We start from the raw sequence: 18,669 nt of genomic DNA on the forward strand, positions 1-18,669 counted from the left end.
GGGAGAGAGAGGGAGAGAGGGGAGGAGAGAGGGGGGAGAGAGAGAGGGGAGGAGAGAGGGGGAGGGAGAGAGAGAGGGGAGGAGAGAGAGGGGAGGAGAGAGGGGGAGGGAGAGAGGGGAGGAGAGAGGGGGAGAGAGAGAGGGGAGGAGAGAGGGGGAGGGAGAGAGGGGAGGAGAGAGGGGAAGGAGAGAGGGGAGGAGAGAGGGGGAGGGAGAGAGGGGAGGAGAGAGGGGGAGAGAGAGGAGGAGAGAGGGGGGAGAGAGAGAGGGGAGGAGAGAGGGGGAGAGAGAGGGAGAGAGGGGAGGAGAGAGGGGGGAGAGAGAGGGAGAGAGGGGAGGAGAGAGGGGGGAGAGAGAGGGAGAGAGGGGAGGAGAGAGGGGGAGAGAGGGGAGGAGAGAGGGAGAAAGGGGAGGAGAGAGGGGGAGAGAGAGGGAGAGAGGGGAGGAGAGAGGGAGAAAGGGGAGGAGAGAGGGGGAGAGAGAGGGAGAGAGGGGAGGAGAGAGATGGAGAGAAATAGAAAGTCTGTATGTTAAAGACAAGGAAGAATTGAAAGTAGAAGATAAGAGTTACTCACATCTTCCAGCTGCCCCCCTCTTTCTCTGCCTGGCTGTAGATGGTCTGGCCTGTGTGTTTAGGATGCTCCACCTGTGTGTGTGTGTGTGTGTGTGTGTGTGTGTGTGTGTGTGTGTGTGTGTGTGTGTGTGTGTGTGTGTGTGTGTGTGTGTGTGTGTGTGTGTGTGTGTGTGTGTGTGTGTGTGTGTGTATGTACGTATACACACACAGACGTTATACATTATTCACACTGTACATATGATAAACACACTAAGGTAGAGTATATTTAGTAGAATATAGACAATGGAAAGTTACCTGTTTGATGGCTGATTCTATTAGATCGAGCAGTAGAGGACTAGTGTAGGCCGACAGGTTATCATCACCTGAGACAACAACACAGATTCTCATTATATGAAATTAACATCGGATGTATTTATCATATATGTTCAACATCATCTATATTCAACATCTATATTCAACATCTATATTCATCATCTATATTCAACATCTATATTCAACATCTATATTCTACATCATCTATATTCTACATCTATATTCATCATCTATATTCAACATCTATATTCATCATCTATATTCAACATCATCTATATTCAACATCATCTATATTCTACATCATCTATATTCAACATCTATATTCAACATCTATATTCAACATCATCTATATTCAACATCTATATTCTACATCTATATTCAACATCATCTATATTCAACATCTATATTCTACATCTATATTCAACATCATCTATATTCAACATCATCTATATTCAACATCTATATTCTACATCTATATTCAACATCATCTATATTCAACATCATCTATATTCAACATCTATATTCAACATCTATATTCAACATCATCTATATTCAACATCTATATTCTACATCTATATTCAACATCATCTATATTCAACATCATCTATATTCAACATCATCTATATTCAACATCTATATTCAACATCATCTATATTCAACATCATCTATATTCATCATCTATATTCAACATCTATATTCAACATCTATATTCAACATCATCTATATTCAACATCTATATTCTACATCTATATTCAACATCTATATTCAACATCATCTATATTCAACATCTATATTCAACATCTATATTCAACATCATCTATATTCATCATCTATATTCAACATCTATATTCAACATCATCTATATTCATCATCTATATTCAACATCATCTATATTCATCATCTATATTCAACATCATCTATATTCAACATCTATATTCAACATCATCTATATTCAACATCTATATTCAACATCATCTATATTCTACATCTATATTCTACATCTATATTCAACATCTATATTCAACATCATCTATATTCTACATCTATATTCATCATCTATATTCAACATCTATATTCATCATCATCTATATTCAACATCTATATTCTACATCATCTATATTCATCATCTATATTCAACATCTATATTCAACATCTATATTCATCATCTATATTCAACATCTATATTCAACATCATCTATATTCAACATCATCTATATTCAACATCTATATTCAACATCTATATTCATCATCTATATTCAACATCTATATTCAACATCATCTATATTCAACATCATCTATATTCATCATCTATATTCAACATCATCTATATTCATCATCTATATTCAACATCTATATTCAACATCATCTATATTCAACATCTATATTCAACATCTATATTCAACATCATCTATATTCATCATCTATATTCTACATCTATATTCAACATCTATATTCTACATCTATATTCAACATCATCTATATTCTACATCTATATTCAACATCTATATTCATCATCTATATTCAACATCTATATTCAACATCTATATTCAACATCATCTATATTCATCATCTATATTCAACATCTATATTCAACATCTATATTCAACATCATCTATATTCAACATCATCTATATTCAACATCTATATTCAACATCTATATTCAACATCATCTATATTCAACATCTATATTCTACATCTATATTCAACATCATCTATATTCAACATCATCTATATTCAACATCATCTATATTCAACATCTATATTCAACATCATCTATATTCAACATCATCTATATTCATCATCTATATTCATCATCTATATTCAACATCATCTATATTCAACATCATCTATATTCAACATCATCTATATTCAACATCATCTATATTCAACATCTATATTCAACATCTATATTCATCATCTATATTCAACATCTATATTCAACATCATCTATATTCAACATCTATATTCTACATCATCTATATTCAACATCTATATTCAACATCTATATTCTACATCTATATTCTACATCTATATTCATCATCTATATTCAACATCTATATTCAACATCATCTATATTCATCATCTATATTCAACATCATCTATATTCAACATCTATATTCAACATCTATATTCATCATCTATATTCAACATCATCTATATTCAACATCTATATTCATCATCTATATTCAACATCTATATTCATCATCTATATTCATCATCTATATTCAACATCTATATTCATCATCTATATTCAACATCATCTATATTCAACATCATCTAAATTCAACATCTATATTCATCATCTATATTCAACATCTATATTCATCATCTATATTCAACATCTATATTCAACATCATCTATATTCAACATCTATATTCATCATCTATATTCAACATCTATATTCAACATCTATATTCAACATCTATATTCAACATCTATATTCAACATCATCTATATTCAACATCATCTATATTCAACATCTATATTCATCATCTATATTCAACATCTATATTCATCATCTATATTCAACATCATCTATATTCAACATCTATATTCTACATCATCTATATTCAACATCTATATTCAACATCTATATTCAACATCTATATTCAACATCTATATTCATCATCTATATTCAACATCATCTATATTCAACATCTATATTCTACATCATCTATATTCAACATCTATATTCAACATCTATATTCTACATCTATATTCAACATCATCTATATTCAACATCTATATTCAACATCCATATTCTACATCTATATTCAACATCTATATTCAACATCATCTATATTCAACATCTATATTCAACATCATCTATATTCAACATCTATATTCAACATCATCTATATTCAACATCTATATTCTACATCATCTATATTCAACATCTATATTCTACATCTATATTCTACATCTATATTCTACATCTATATTCAACATCTATATTCTACATCTATATTCAACATCTATATTCTACATCTATATTCAACATCTATATTCAACATCATCTATATTCTACATCTATATTCAACATCTATATTCTACATCTATATTCAACATCATCTATATTCTACATCTATATTCAACATCTATATTCAACATCTATATTCATCATCATCTATATTCAACATCTATATTCAACATCATCTATATTCTACATCTATATTCTACATCATCTATATTCTACATCTATATTCTACATCTATATTCAACATCTATATTCAACATCATCTATATTAAACATCTATATTCTACATCATCTATATTCAACATCTATATTCAACATCTATATTCAACATCTATATTCAACATCTATATTCAACATCTATATTCAACATCTATATTCAACATCATCTATATTCAACATCTATATTCAACATCATCTATATTCAACATCATCTATATTCAACATCTATATTCAACATCATCTATATTCAACATCATCTATATTCAACATCTATATTCAACATCATCTATATTCTACATCATCTATATTCAACATCTATATTCAACATCTATATTCAACATCTATATTCTACATCTATATTCTACATCATCTATATTCAACATCTATATTCAACATCTATATTCAACATCTATATTCTACATCTATATTCAACATCATCTATATTCTACATCTATATTCAACATCATCTATATTCAACATCATCTATATTCTACATCTATATTCAACATCATCTATATTCAACATCTATATTCAACATCTATATTCAACATCTATATTCAACATCTATATTCAACATCTATATTCTACATCTATATTCAACATCATCTATATTCAACATCATCTATATTCTACATCATCTATATTCAACATCTATATTCAACATCTATATTCTACATCATCTATATTCAACATCTATATTCATCATCTATATTCAAAATCTATATTCAACATCTATATTCAACATCATCTATATTCTACATCTATATTCAACATCTATATTCAACATCATCTATATTCAACATCTATATTCAACATCTATATTCAACATCTATATTCTACATCTATATTCAACATCTATATTCAACATCTATATTCAACATCTATATTCAACATCTATATTCTACATCTATATTCAACATCATCTATATTCAACATCTATATTCAACATCATCTATATTCAACATCATCTATATTCAACATCATCTATATTCAACATCTATATTCAACATCATCTATATTCTACATCATCTATATTCAACATCTATATTCAACATCATCTATATTCTACATCATCTATATTCAACATCTATATTCAACATCTATATTCAACATCATCTATATTCAACATCATCTATATTCAGCATCATCTATATTCAAAATCTATATTCAACATCATCTATATTCAACATCATCTATATTCTACATCTATATTCAACATCTATATTCAACATCATCTATATTCAACATCTATATTCAACATCTATATTCAACATCTATATTCTACATCTATATTCAACATCTATATTCAACATCTATATTCAACATCTATATTCAACATCTATATTCTACATCTATATTCAACATCATCTATATTCAACATCTATATTCAACATCATCTATATTCAACATCATCTATATTCAACATCTATATTCAACATCATCTATATTCTACATCATCTATATTCAACATCTATATTCAACATCATCTATATTCAACATCTATATTCAACATCTATATTCAACATCTATATTCAACATCTATATTCTACATCATCTATATTCAACATCTATATTCAACATCTATATTCAACATCTATATTCAACATCATCTATATTCAACATCTATATTCAACATCATCTATATTCAACATCTATATTCAACATCTATATTCAACATCATCTATATTCAACATCATCTATATTCTACATCATCTATATTCAACATCTATATTCAACATCATCTATATTCAACATCATCTATATTCAACATCTATATTCAACATCATCTATATTCAACATCTATATTCAACATCTATATTCAACATCTATATTCAACATCTATATTCTACATCATCTATATTCAACATCTATATTCTACATCATCTATATTCAACATCTATATTCAACAACATCTATATTCAACATCTATATTCATCATCATCTATATTCAACATCTATATTCAACATCATCTATATTCAACATCTATATTCATCATCATCTATATTCAACATCTATATTCAACAACATCTATATTCAACATCTATATTCATCATCATCTATATTCATCATCTATATTCAACATCATCTATATTCAACATCTATATTCTACATCTATATTCAACATCATCTATATTCTACATCTATATTCATCATCTATTTTCAACATCTATATTCAACATCTATATTCAACATCTATATTCAACATCATCTATATTCAACATCATCTATATTCAACATCTATATTCAACATCTATATTCTACATCTATATTCTACATCTATATTCAACATCTATATTCAACATCTATATTCTACATCTATATTCAACATCTATATTCAACATCTATATTCATCATCTATATTCTACATCTATATTCAACATCATCTATATTCTACATCTATATTCATCATCTATTTTCAACATCTATATTCAACATCTATATTCAACATCTGTATTCAACATCTATATTCAACATCTATATTCTACATCTATATTCTACATCTATATTCATCATCTATATTCATCATCTATATTCTACATCTATATTCAACATCATCTATATTCTACATCTATATTCATCATCTATTTTCAACATCTATATTCAACATCTATATTCAACATCTATATTCAACATCATCTATATTCAACATCATCTATATTCAACATCTATATTCAACATCTATATTCTACATCTATATTCTACATCTATATTCAACATCTATATTCAACATCTATATTCTACATCTATATTCAACATCTATATTCAACATCTATATTCAACATCATCTATATTCTACATCTATATTCAACATCTATATTCAACATCTATATTCAACATCTATATTCAACATCATCTATATTCAACATCTATATTCTACATCTATATTCAACATCTATATTCAACATCATCTATATTCAACATCTATATTCAACATCATCTATATTCTACATCTATATTCAACATCATCTATATTCTACATCTATATTCAACATCTATATTCAACATCATCTATATTCTACATCTATATTCAACATCATCTATATTCTACATCTATATTCAACATCATCTATATTCAACATCTATATTCAACATCATCTATATTCTACATCTATATTCAACATCATCTATATTCAACATCTATATTCAACATCATCTATATTCAACATCATCTATATTCAACATCTATATTCAACATCATCTATATTCAACATCTATATTCTACATCTATTTTCAACAAATATATTCAACATCGATATTCAACATTATATGTAATTAACATTAGATGTATTTATCATATATAATTAACAAAATATATATTTATTATCATATTTAACATCATATATATTTATTATCATATATATATTATTATATATATTTAACATCATATATATTTATTATCATATATATTTAACATCATATGTATTTATTATATATATATTATTATATATATTTAACATCATATATATTTATTATCATATTTAACATCATATATATTTATTATCATATTTAACATCATATATATTTATTATTATATATATTTAACATCATATATATTTATTATCGTATTTAACATCATATATATTTATTATCATATATATTTAACATCATATATATTTATTATCATATATATTTATTATCATATATATTTAACATCATATATATTTAACATCATATATATTTAACATCATATATATTTAACATCATATATATTTAACATCATATATATTTAACATCATATGTATTTATGATCATATATATTTAACATCATATATATTTAACATCATATATATTTAACATCATATATATTTATTATCGTATTTAACATCATATATATTTATTATCATATATATTTAACATCATATATATTTATTATCATATATATTTATTATCATATATATTTAACATCATATATATTTAACATCATATATATTTAACATCATATATATTTAACATCATATATATTTAACATCATATGTATTTATGATCATATATATTTAACATCATATGTATTTATGATCATATACAGTGAAAAAAATTACAGACCTCTACATGCTTTGTAAGTAGGGAAAACCTGCAAAATCGGCACTGTATCAAATACTTGTTCTCCCCACTGTATATTTAACATGATATATATTTATTATCATATATATTTAACATCATATATATTTATTATCATATATATTTAACATCATATATATTTATTATCATATATATTTAACATCTATATTCAACATTATATGTAATTAACATCAGATGTATTTATCATATATATTTAACAAAATATTTTTTCAAATTCTATATTCAACATTATATGTATTCAACATGATAAATATTTAATATCATATGTATTTATCAGACATATTTAACATATTTATTATCATATGTATTTATCAGACATATTTAACAAAATCTATATTTTATATATGTATTTATCATACATATTTAACTAAATCTATATTTTATATATGTATTTATCATACATATTTAACAAAATCTATATTTTATATATGTATTTATCATACATAATTTAAAATATATATATATATTTATTATTATACGTATTTATCATACATATTTAACATCATAACATTTTTACGTCATACAGTGCATTCAGAAAGTATTCAGACTCCTTGACATTTTCCACATTTTGTTACGTTACAGCCTTGTTCTAAAATGTATGGATCCCCATCCAACCTGACAGAGCTTGAGAGGATCTGCAGAGAAGAATGGGAGAAACTCCCCAAATACAGGTGTGCCAAGCTTGTAGCGTCATACCCAAGAAGACTGGAGGCTGTAATCGCTGCCAAAGGTGCTTCAACAAAGTACTGAGTAAAGGGTCTGAATACTTATGTAAATGTGATATTTCAAATGTTTTATTTTATTTTTATAAATGTATTTTTATAAATGTATAAAAACCTGTTTTTCCTTTGTCATTATGGGGTATTGTGATGTCATTATGGGTTATTGTGATGTCATTATGGGGTATTGTGATGTCATTATGGGGTATTGAGATGTCATTACGGGGTATTGTGATGTCATTATGGGGTATTGTGATGTCATTATGGGGTATTGTGATGTCATTATGGGGTATTGTGATGTCATTATGGGGTATTGTGATGTCATTATGGGTATTGTGATGTCATTATGGGGTATTGTGATGTCATTATGGGTTATTGTGATGTCATTATGGGGTATTGTGATGTCATTATGGGGTATTGTGTGTTGATTGATGAGGGGGGAAAAACTATTTAATCCATTTTATAATAAGGCTGTAACATAAAAAAATTGTAAAAAGTCAAGGGGTCTGAACTGTATGTATTTAACATGGTATATATTTAACATCAGATATATTTAACATCAGATATATTTAACATCGTATATATTCGTATATAAGGTACCGCATCTCAGTGCTATGTGGGGGGGTCCCGAGTGGCACAGCGGTCTAAGGTACTGCATCTCAGTGCTATGTGGGGGGGTCCCGAGTGGCACAGCGGTCTAAGGTACCGCATCTCAGTGCTATGTGGGGGGGTCCCGAGTGGCACAGCGGTCTAAGGTACTGCATCTCAGTGCTATGTGGTGGGCTCCCGAGTGGCACAGCGGTCTAAGGTACTGCATCTCAGTGCTATGTGGGGGGGTCCCGAGTGGCACAGCGGTCTAAGGTACTGCATCTCAGTTCTATGTGGGGGGGTCCCGAGTGGCACAGCGGTCTAAGGTACTGCATCTCAGTGCTATGTGGTGGGCTCCCGAGTGGCACAGCGGTCTAAGGTACTGCATCTCAGTGCTATGTGGGGGTCCCGAGTGGCACAGCGGTCTAAGGTACTGCATCTCAGTGCTATGTGGGGGGGTCCCGAGTGGCACAGCGGTCTAAGGTACCGCATCTCAGTGCTATGTGGGGGGCTCCCGAGTGGCACAGCGGTCTAAGGTACCGCATCTCAGTGCTATGTGGGGGGGTCCCGAGTGGCACAGCGGTCTAAGGTACCACATCTCAGTGCTATGTGGGGGGCTCCCGAGTGGCGCAGCGGTCTAAGGTACCGCATCTCAGTGCTAGAGGCGTCACTGCAGAGCCTGGTTCGATTCCAGGCTGTATCACAAACGGCCGCGATTGGGAGTTCCATAGCGCGGCACACAATGGGCCCCGTGTCGTCCGGGTTTGGCCGGGGGAGGCCGTCATTGTAAATGGGAATTTGTTCTTAACTGCCTAGTTAAATGAAGGTTAAAAATAAATAAGCAAACCAGTCAATTGAAATACATTCATTAGGCCCGAATCTATGGATTTCACATGACTGGGCAGGGGCACATCCATAGATGGGCCTGGGAGGGCATATGCCCACCCATTTGGGAGCTAGGCCCAGCCAATCAGAATGAGTTTTTCCCTACAAAAGGGCTTTATTATAGACAGAAATGCCCCACCCCCTCAGACGATTCAGCAGGTGAAGAAGCCGGATGTGGAGGTCCTGGGCTGGCGTGGTTAAACATAGTCTGCAGTTGTGAGGCCAGTTGGACACACTGCTAAATTCTCTAAAACGACATTGGAGGTGGCTTATGGTAGAGAAATTAACCAAGATGCTCTGGTGGACATTCCTGCAGACAGCATGCCAATCGCACGCTCCCTCAAAACAGGAGACATCTGTGGCATTGTGTTGTGTGAATTTTTTTTAAATAGAAATAAGCCTTTTGTGAATATGGAACATTTCTGGGATCTTTTATTTCAGATCATGAAGCATGGGACCAACACTTTACATTATGCGTTTATAGTGTTGTTCAGTGTATATTTCACATCATATGTTCAACATTGGAACAATGTTATGCTGTGGCTCTTTGGTTTACCCATAACCGCCTGGTCCAGACTGAAGTACGCCACGGCCTTCAGGTGTAGCATGGACAGGTAACCCTGGCAACCATAGGAGAGGTAAGAGAGGTTCAGGATAATACATGGACAGACAGAGGTAGAGAAAGAACAATAGAGATATCGGTAGAGAGAGAGAGCGAGCAAGAGAGAGAGAGTGAGAGAGAGAGAGAGAGAGAGAGAGACACAGAGAGAGATGGGGCTGGCCTCAATTAGTCGACTGGTCGATTGTTTGGGCGTTAGGTTGTTGGTCAACCAAGATTGTTTTAGTCGAGCTGTAACAAATATATATAGTACCAGTCAAAAGTTTGGACACATCTACTCGTTCAAGGGTTTTTCTTTATTTTTACTATTTTCTGCCTCGTAGAACAGTAGTGAAGACATATGGAATCATGTAGTAACCAACATTTTTTTTAAACAAATCAAACTATATTTTATATTTGAGATTCTCCAAAAGTAGCCACCCTTTGCCTTGATGACAACTTTGCACACTCTTGGCATTCTCTCAACCAGCTTCATGAGGTAGTCACCTGGAATGCATTTCAATTAACAGGTGTGCCTTGTTAAAAGTTCATTTGTGGAATTTCTTTCCTTCTTAATGCGTTTGACGCAATCAGTTGTCTTGTGACAAGGTAGGGGTGGTATACATAAGATAGTATCAAGGTGGGAGGGGGGGTATACAGAAGATAGACCTATTTGGTAAAAGACCAAGTCCATAGTATAATAATATTTTGAAGATAGGATAAGACACAATGCAGAGGATGAGAGGACTAAAAACTAGAGTCCTAATGGTCAAAAGTGTATAAAATATAATAATGGTCAATAGGAAATTAGGAGTTGGGTTTCAGTTCAACATCTGTTAGAATCTGTGGAATGTCCTGAACTCAGAGCGACGTGTGCTACGTGGGCCACATTGGACTGTACATTGAGTCTGGGGCAGGATACTTGTTATTTGGCCATTGGCCAAGTTGTACTGCAAGGACTTCTGATTGGTCAACCCAAGGCTAGGGTGAGGGGTTATAAATGGCATCCTGTTCCTTTGTTCAGAGGGAGAATAGTTGAGGACAGGGGAGACTAAACCTATTTTTCTCCCCCTGACTTGCTTTGGAGTGTTTTTGAATAATAACATACATTGCTAACACCTCAACTAAGCAAAGAGAAACGAAAGTCCATCATTACTTTAAGACAAGAACTTTGAAAGTTTCTTCAAGTGCAGTCACAAAAAACATCAAGCTCTATGATGAAACTGGCTCTCATGAGGACGACCACAGGAAAGGAAGACCCAGAGTTACCTCTGCTGCAGAAGATAAGTTCATTAGTTACCAGCCTCAGAAATTGCAGCCCAAATAAATGCTTCACAGAGTACAAGTAACAGACACATCTCAACAGAGGAGACTGCGTGAATCAGGCCTTCATGGTCGAATTTATGCAAACAAACCACTACTAAAGGACACCAATAAGAAGAAGAGACTTGCTTGGGGCAACGGAAATATGTCCTTTGGTCTGATGAGTCCAAATTTGAGACTTGGGTTTCAACCGCCATGTCTTTGTCAGACGCAGAGTAGATGAACGGATGATCTCCGCATGTGCGGTTCCCACCGTGAAGCATGAAGGAGGTGTGGTGGTGTGGGGGTGCTTTGCTGGTGGCACTGTCTGTGATTTATTTAAAATTCAAGGCACACAACCAGCATGGCTTACACAGCATTCTGCAGCGATACGCCATCCCATCTGGTTTGTGCTTAGTGGGACTATCATTTGTTCTTCAACAGGACAATGACCCAAAACACACCTCCAGGCTGTGTAAGAGCTATTTGACCAAGAAGGAGAGTGATGGAGTGCTGCATCAGATGACCTGGTCTCCACAATCACCCGACCTCAACCCATTTGAGATGAGTCGGAAAACAGAAATAAAGAAAATTAGCCAACAGGTGCTGCTTTTCCTTCACTCCAAGACTGTTGGAAAAGCATTCCAGGTGAAGCTGGTTGAGAGAATACCAAGAGTGTGCAAAACAGTCATCAAGGCAAAGGGTGACTACTTTGAAGGCACTATGGTGGTCTGCTTATACATGTTGGTATTACAGACTCGGTTTAGCTTGTCTGAGAGGCTTGTGTCACTGGGAAGCTCTCGGCTGTGCTTCCCCTTTACAGTATTAATGGTTTGCAAGCTCTGCCTCATCCGACGAGCGTAAGAGCCGGTGTAGTACGATTCGATCTTAGTCCTGTATTGACACTTTGCCTGTTTGATGGTTTGTCGATGTCATCGATGCACTTATTGATGAAGCCAGAGATTGATGTGATGTACTCCTCAATGCCATCGGAGGAATCCCAGAACATATTCCAGTCTGTGCTAGCAAAACAGTCCTGTAGCATCTGCTTCATCTGACCACTTTTTTATTGACCTAGTCACTGGTGCTTCCTGCTTTAGTTTTTGCTTGTAAGCAGGAATCAGGAGGATATAAATATGGTCAGATTTTCCAAATAGAGGGAAAGGGAGAGTTTTGTATGTGTCTCTGTGTGTCTCTGTGTGTGGAGTAAAGGTGGTCCAGAGTTTTTTCCCCTCTGGTTGCACATTTAGCTGATAGAAATTTTATAAAACAGATTTAAAAAACAGATTTAAGTTTCCCTGTATTAAAGTCCCCACCTCTGGGTTTTCTTGTTTGCTTATGGCGGAAAACAGCTCATTCGATGCCGTCTTAGTGCCTCTGACTGTGGTGGTATGTAAACAGCTACAAAGAATACAGGTGAAAACTCTCTCGGTAGGTACTGTGGTCTACAGCTTATCATGAGATACTCTACCTCAGGCGAGCAATGCGAGCAATAGAGACGGCAGGGTAGCCTAGTGGTTAGAGCGTTGGACTAGTAACCGAAAGGTTGCAAGATAGAATCCCCGAGCTGACAAGGTAAAAATCTGTCATTCTGCCCCTGAACAAGGCAGTTAACCCACCGTTCCTAGACTGTCATTGAACATTTTAATTTGTTCTTAACTTACTTGCTTAGTTAAATAAAAAGGTACAAATAAATTCAATTTTAAAAAATAGCTTGAGACTTCCTTAGATATCGTGCACCAGCTGTTATTTACCTCTCTCCCTTTCGATAACCACTCAGCATGAAAGGTAGAAATGTAATGGAAACGTCATAAAATAGGCCCCACCTGATTACTTCTTATCGGTGCTTGACTTGGACTGAAATAGGTTCCAGTACTCATTTGAGGTGCCAGGACTGTTTATATTTAGGAGCAGGAGCTTCACAATACTTTAGAGATAATATTCTATGAGAGGAACAGGACCTCAGGCAGTAGAACATTTGAGGTGCCAGGACTGTTTATATTTAGGAGCAGGAGCTTCACAATACTTTAGAGATAATATTCTATAAGAGGAACAGGACCTCTACAATACTTTAGAGATAATATTCTATAAGAGGAACAGGACCTCAGGCAGTAGAACATTTGAGGTGTCGGTACTCAGCTCCGGTGAGCTCCTGTTCAAGTCACTGCTTCTTATCCCTTCTGCAGTCTCCAGCTGTGTCTGTCCCGAGCTCACTGAGCAGGAAACTCTCAGGGCCCAGAATATTGTATACAATGTTGCAAGTTCTTTAGCTGCAAGCTTCAGGCCAGAACCAAAGTTAATAGTTGATACAATGTTTCAAGTTCGTTGCAGACAGGCGATGTGTAGCCAATGTGATTTATATGAGATGTATTCCTCTCTCTAGGGAGAGAGCCCTAAAGAGAGGGATAGAGGTAGAGAGGGAGTCAGTACCAACCTCCAACCACTCTGTGGCACCAACGTTCCCAAAGTCTCCAGCGTCCCAACTGACAAACAACAGACTCCTCCTGGGGTAGAAACCTAGCACGCACGCACGCACGCACGCACACACACACACACACACACACACACACTGTGGTTGTGTCGAGGTTATATTGTGGTTGTGTTGTGGTTATATTGTGGTTGTGTTTGTGTTATATTGTGGTTGTGTTATGGTTATATTGTGGTTGTGTTATGGTTATATTGTGGTTGTGTTGTGGTTATATTGTGGTTGTGTTGTGGTTATATTGTGGTTGTGTTATGGTTATATTGTGGTTGTGTTATGGTTATATTGTGGTTGTGTTATGGTTATATTGTGGTTGTGTTATGGTTATATTGTGGTTGTGTTGTGGTTATATTGTGGTTGTGTTGTGGTTATATTGTGGTTGTGTTATGGTTATATTGTGGTTGTGTTATGGTTATATTGTGGTTGTGTTATGGTTATATTGTGGTTGTGTTATGGTTATATTGTGGTTGTGTTATGGTTATATTGTGGTTGTGTTGTGGTTATATTGTGGTTGTGTTATGGTTATATTGTGGTTGTGTTATGGTTATATTGTGGTTGTGTTATGGTTATATTGTGGTTGTGTTATGGTTATATTGTGGTTGTGTTTGTACTGTGGTTATATTGTAGTTGTGGTTGTGTTGTGGTTATATTGGGGTTGTGTTGTGGTTATATTGTGGTTGTGTTATGGTTATATTGTGGTTGTGTTTGTACTGTGGTTATGTTGTGGTTGTGGTTGTGTTATGATTATATTGTGGTTGTGTTATGGTTATATTGTGGTTGTGTTGTGGTTATATTGTGGTTGTGTTATGGTTATATTGTGGTTTTGTTGTGGTTATATTGTGGTTGTGTTGTGGTTATATTGTGGTTGTGTTGTGGTTATATTGTGGTTGTGTTGTGGTTATATTGTGGTTGTGTTGTGGTTATATTGTGGTTGTGTTGTGGTTATATTGTGGTTGTGTTGTGGTTATATTGTGGTTGTGTTATGGTTATATTGTGGTTGTGTTATGGTTATATTGTGGTTGTGTTATGGTTATATTGTGGTTGTGTTATGGTTATATTGTGGTTGTGTTATGGTTATATTGTGGTTGTGTTATGGTTATATTGTGGTTGCGTTATGGTTATATTGTGGTTGTGTTATGGTTATATTGTGGTTGTGTTATGGTTATATTGTGGTTGTGTTATGGTTATATTGTGGTTTGTTATGGTTGTTTTGTGGTTGTGTTATGGTTATATTGTGGTTTGTTATGGTTGTTTTGTGGTTCGTACCGTTCTGCACCATGTTGCTGAAGGTTCGAGCCAGCTCCAGTAGGATGGCTGTTCCAACCCCGGCCTTCACCGCCCCCGGCCCCCACGCATCTCTCTGGGCCCCCATTATAATGTACTGGTCTACAGGGGGGAGGAGGGGGAGAGAGATATAGGTAGGTATTAGGTCAGAATCTACAATGAGCTCCACATTGTACATAGTCCCCCCATTTTAGGGGACCAAAGTATTGGGATTCTCTTGTATGTTAATTAAAGTAGTATCAAACGTGCAGTAGTTGGTCCCGTATTCCTAGCAGAGATTACCTCATTTAAACGTGCAGTAGTTGGTCCCGTATTCCTAGCAGAGATTACCTCATTTGAACGTGTAGTAGTTGGTCCCGTATTCCTAGCAGAGATTACCTCATTTAAACGTGTAGTAAGTAGTTGGTCCCGTATTCCTAGCAGAGATTACCTCATTTGAACGTGTAGTAGTTGGTCCCGTATTCCTAGCAGAGATTACCTCATTTAAACGTGTAGTAGTTGGTCCCGTATTCCTAGCAGAGATTACCTCATTTAAACGTGTAGTAGTTGGTCCCGTATTCCTAGCAGAGATTACCTCATTTAAACGTGCAGTAGTTGGTCCCGTATTCCTAGCAGAGATTACCTCATTTAAACGCGTAGTAGTTGGTCCCGTAATCCTAGCAGAGATTACCTCATTTAAACGTGTAGTAAGTAGTTGGTCCCGTATTCCTAGCAGAGATTACCTCATTTAAACGTGTAGTAGTTGGTCCCGTATTCCTAGCAGAGATTACCTCATTTAAACGTGTAGTAGTTGGTCCCGTATTCCTAGCAGAGATTACCTCATTTGAACGTGTAGTAGTTGGTCCCGTATTCCTAGCAGAGATTACCTCATTTAAACGTGTAGTAAGTAGTTGGTCCCGTATTCCTAGCAGAGATTACCTCATTTAAACGTGTAGTAAGTAGTTGGTCCCGTATTCCTAGCAGAGATTACCTCATTTAAACGTGTAGTAGTTGGTCCCGTATTCCTAGCAGAGATTACCTCATTTGAACGTGCAGTAGTTGGTCCCGTATTCCTAGCAGAGATTACCTCATTTAAACGTGTAGTAAGTAGTTGGTCCCGTATTCCTAGCAGAGATTACCTCATTTAAACGTGTAGTAGTTGGTCCCGTATTCCTAGCAGAGATTACCTCATTTAAACGTGCAGTAGTTGGTCCCGTATTCCTAGCAGAGATTACCTCATTTAAACGCGTAGTAGTTGGTCCCGTATTCCTAGCAGAGATTACCTCATTTAAACGTGTAGTAGTTGGTCCCGTATTCCTAGCAGAGATTACCTCATTTGAACGTGTAGTAGTTGGTCCCGTATTCCTAGCAGAGATTACCTCATTTAAACGTGTAGTAAGTAGTTGGTCCCGTATTCCTAGCAGAGATTACCTCATTTGAACGTGTAGTAGTTGGTCCCGTATTCCTAGCAGAGATTACCTAATTTAAACGTGCAGTAGTTGGTCCCGTATTCCTAGCAGAGATTACCTCATTTAAACGTGTAGTAGTTGGTCCCGTATTCCTAGCAGAGATTACCTCATTTAAACGTGTAGTAGTTGGTCCCGTATTCCTAGCAGAGATTACCTCATTTATACGTGTAGTAGTTGGTCCCGTATTCCTAGCAGAGATTACCTCATTTAAACGTGCAGTAGTTGGTCCCGTATTCCTAGCAGAGATTACCTCATTTAAACGTGTAGTAAGTAGTTGGTCCCGTATTCCTAGCAGAGATTACCTCATTTAAACGTGTAGTAGTTGGTCCCGTATTCCTAGCAGAGATTACCTCATTTGATTAGATTTGGCCAATAGAACTCAATGCTATATAATGTATTGTGTCATTTTGGAGTCATTTTAATTGTAAATAAGTATAGAATATGTTTATAAACACTACATGAATGTGGATGCTACCATGATTAGGGATAATCCTGAATGAATCATGAATAATGATGAGTGAGAAAGTTAGAGGCATAATTACCATACCCTCTACCCCCTATCTCCTACCCTCTACTCCTTACCCCCTATCTCCTACCCTCTACCCCTTACCCCCTATCCCCTACCCTCTACCCCCTACCCCCTATCCCCTATCTCCTACCCTCTACCCCTTATCTCCTACCCTCTACTCCTTATCCCCTACCTCATATCCCTTACCATCTACCCCTTACCCCCTACCCCAGAAAATGCTAATCCCTGATATTCATTTACAACATTTCCACCCTTCGGTCATCAGGCATCCCTATCCCAGGTGATATTACAACATTTCCACCCTTGGGTCATCAGGCATCCTTATCCCAGGTGATATTACAACGTTTCCCCCCTTGGGTCATCAGGCATCCCTATCCCAGGTGATATTACAACGTATCCACCCTTGGGTCATCAGGCATCCTTATCCCAGGTGATGTTACAACATTTCCACCCTTGGGTCATCAGGCATCCTTAGGTGGGGGTGGAAGGTCCTATATATAGGGGCAGTGCTCAGTGACATCACTTCCTGAAACAAGAGGTAAAACGTTTTGTTTATAACAATGGGGTTGCTCCCTATGCACCTGCCAATGTTAATCTATTGATCGATATTAGTAACCGGACAGGAATTAGTGCTAACGTTTTTCCCATTGATAACCTGAATGACAATGAA

General features: G+C 34.9%; 1 protein-coding gene across 1 annotated transcript in view; it reads right to left on the bottom strand.

Moving 5' to 3' along the window:
- Positions 1-16,124, bottom strand: part of LOC139399427 (transferrin receptor protein 2-like) — a gene marked incomplete at its 5' end in the record, with an annotated part of 37,037 nt that extends 20,913 nt beyond the window's left edge. Inside the window, 5 exons of the mRNA XM_071144836.1 lie at positions 576-646; positions 869-936; positions 10,913-10,976; positions 14,691-14,773; positions 16,005-16,124. Of these exons, the coding sequence (XP_071000937.1) occupies positions 576-646; positions 869-936; positions 10,913-10,976; positions 14,691-14,773; positions 16,005-16,124 (406 nt within the window). The remainder of the gene's footprint in view (positions 1-575; positions 647-868; positions 937-10,912; positions 10,977-14,690; positions 14,774-16,004) is intronic.
- Between the last annotated feature and the right edge of the window lie 2,545 nt (positions 16,125-18,669).

The sequence above is a fragment of the Oncorhynchus clarkii genome, unplaced genomic scaffold (genome assembly GCF_045791955.1).
Source record: "Oncorhynchus clarkii lewisi isolate Uvic-CL-2024 unplaced genomic scaffold, UVic_Ocla_1.0 unplaced_contig_9261_pilon_pilon, whole genome shotgun sequence".
NCBI lineage: Eukaryota > Metazoa > Chordata > Actinopteri > Salmoniformes > Salmonidae > Oncorhynchus > Oncorhynchus clarkii.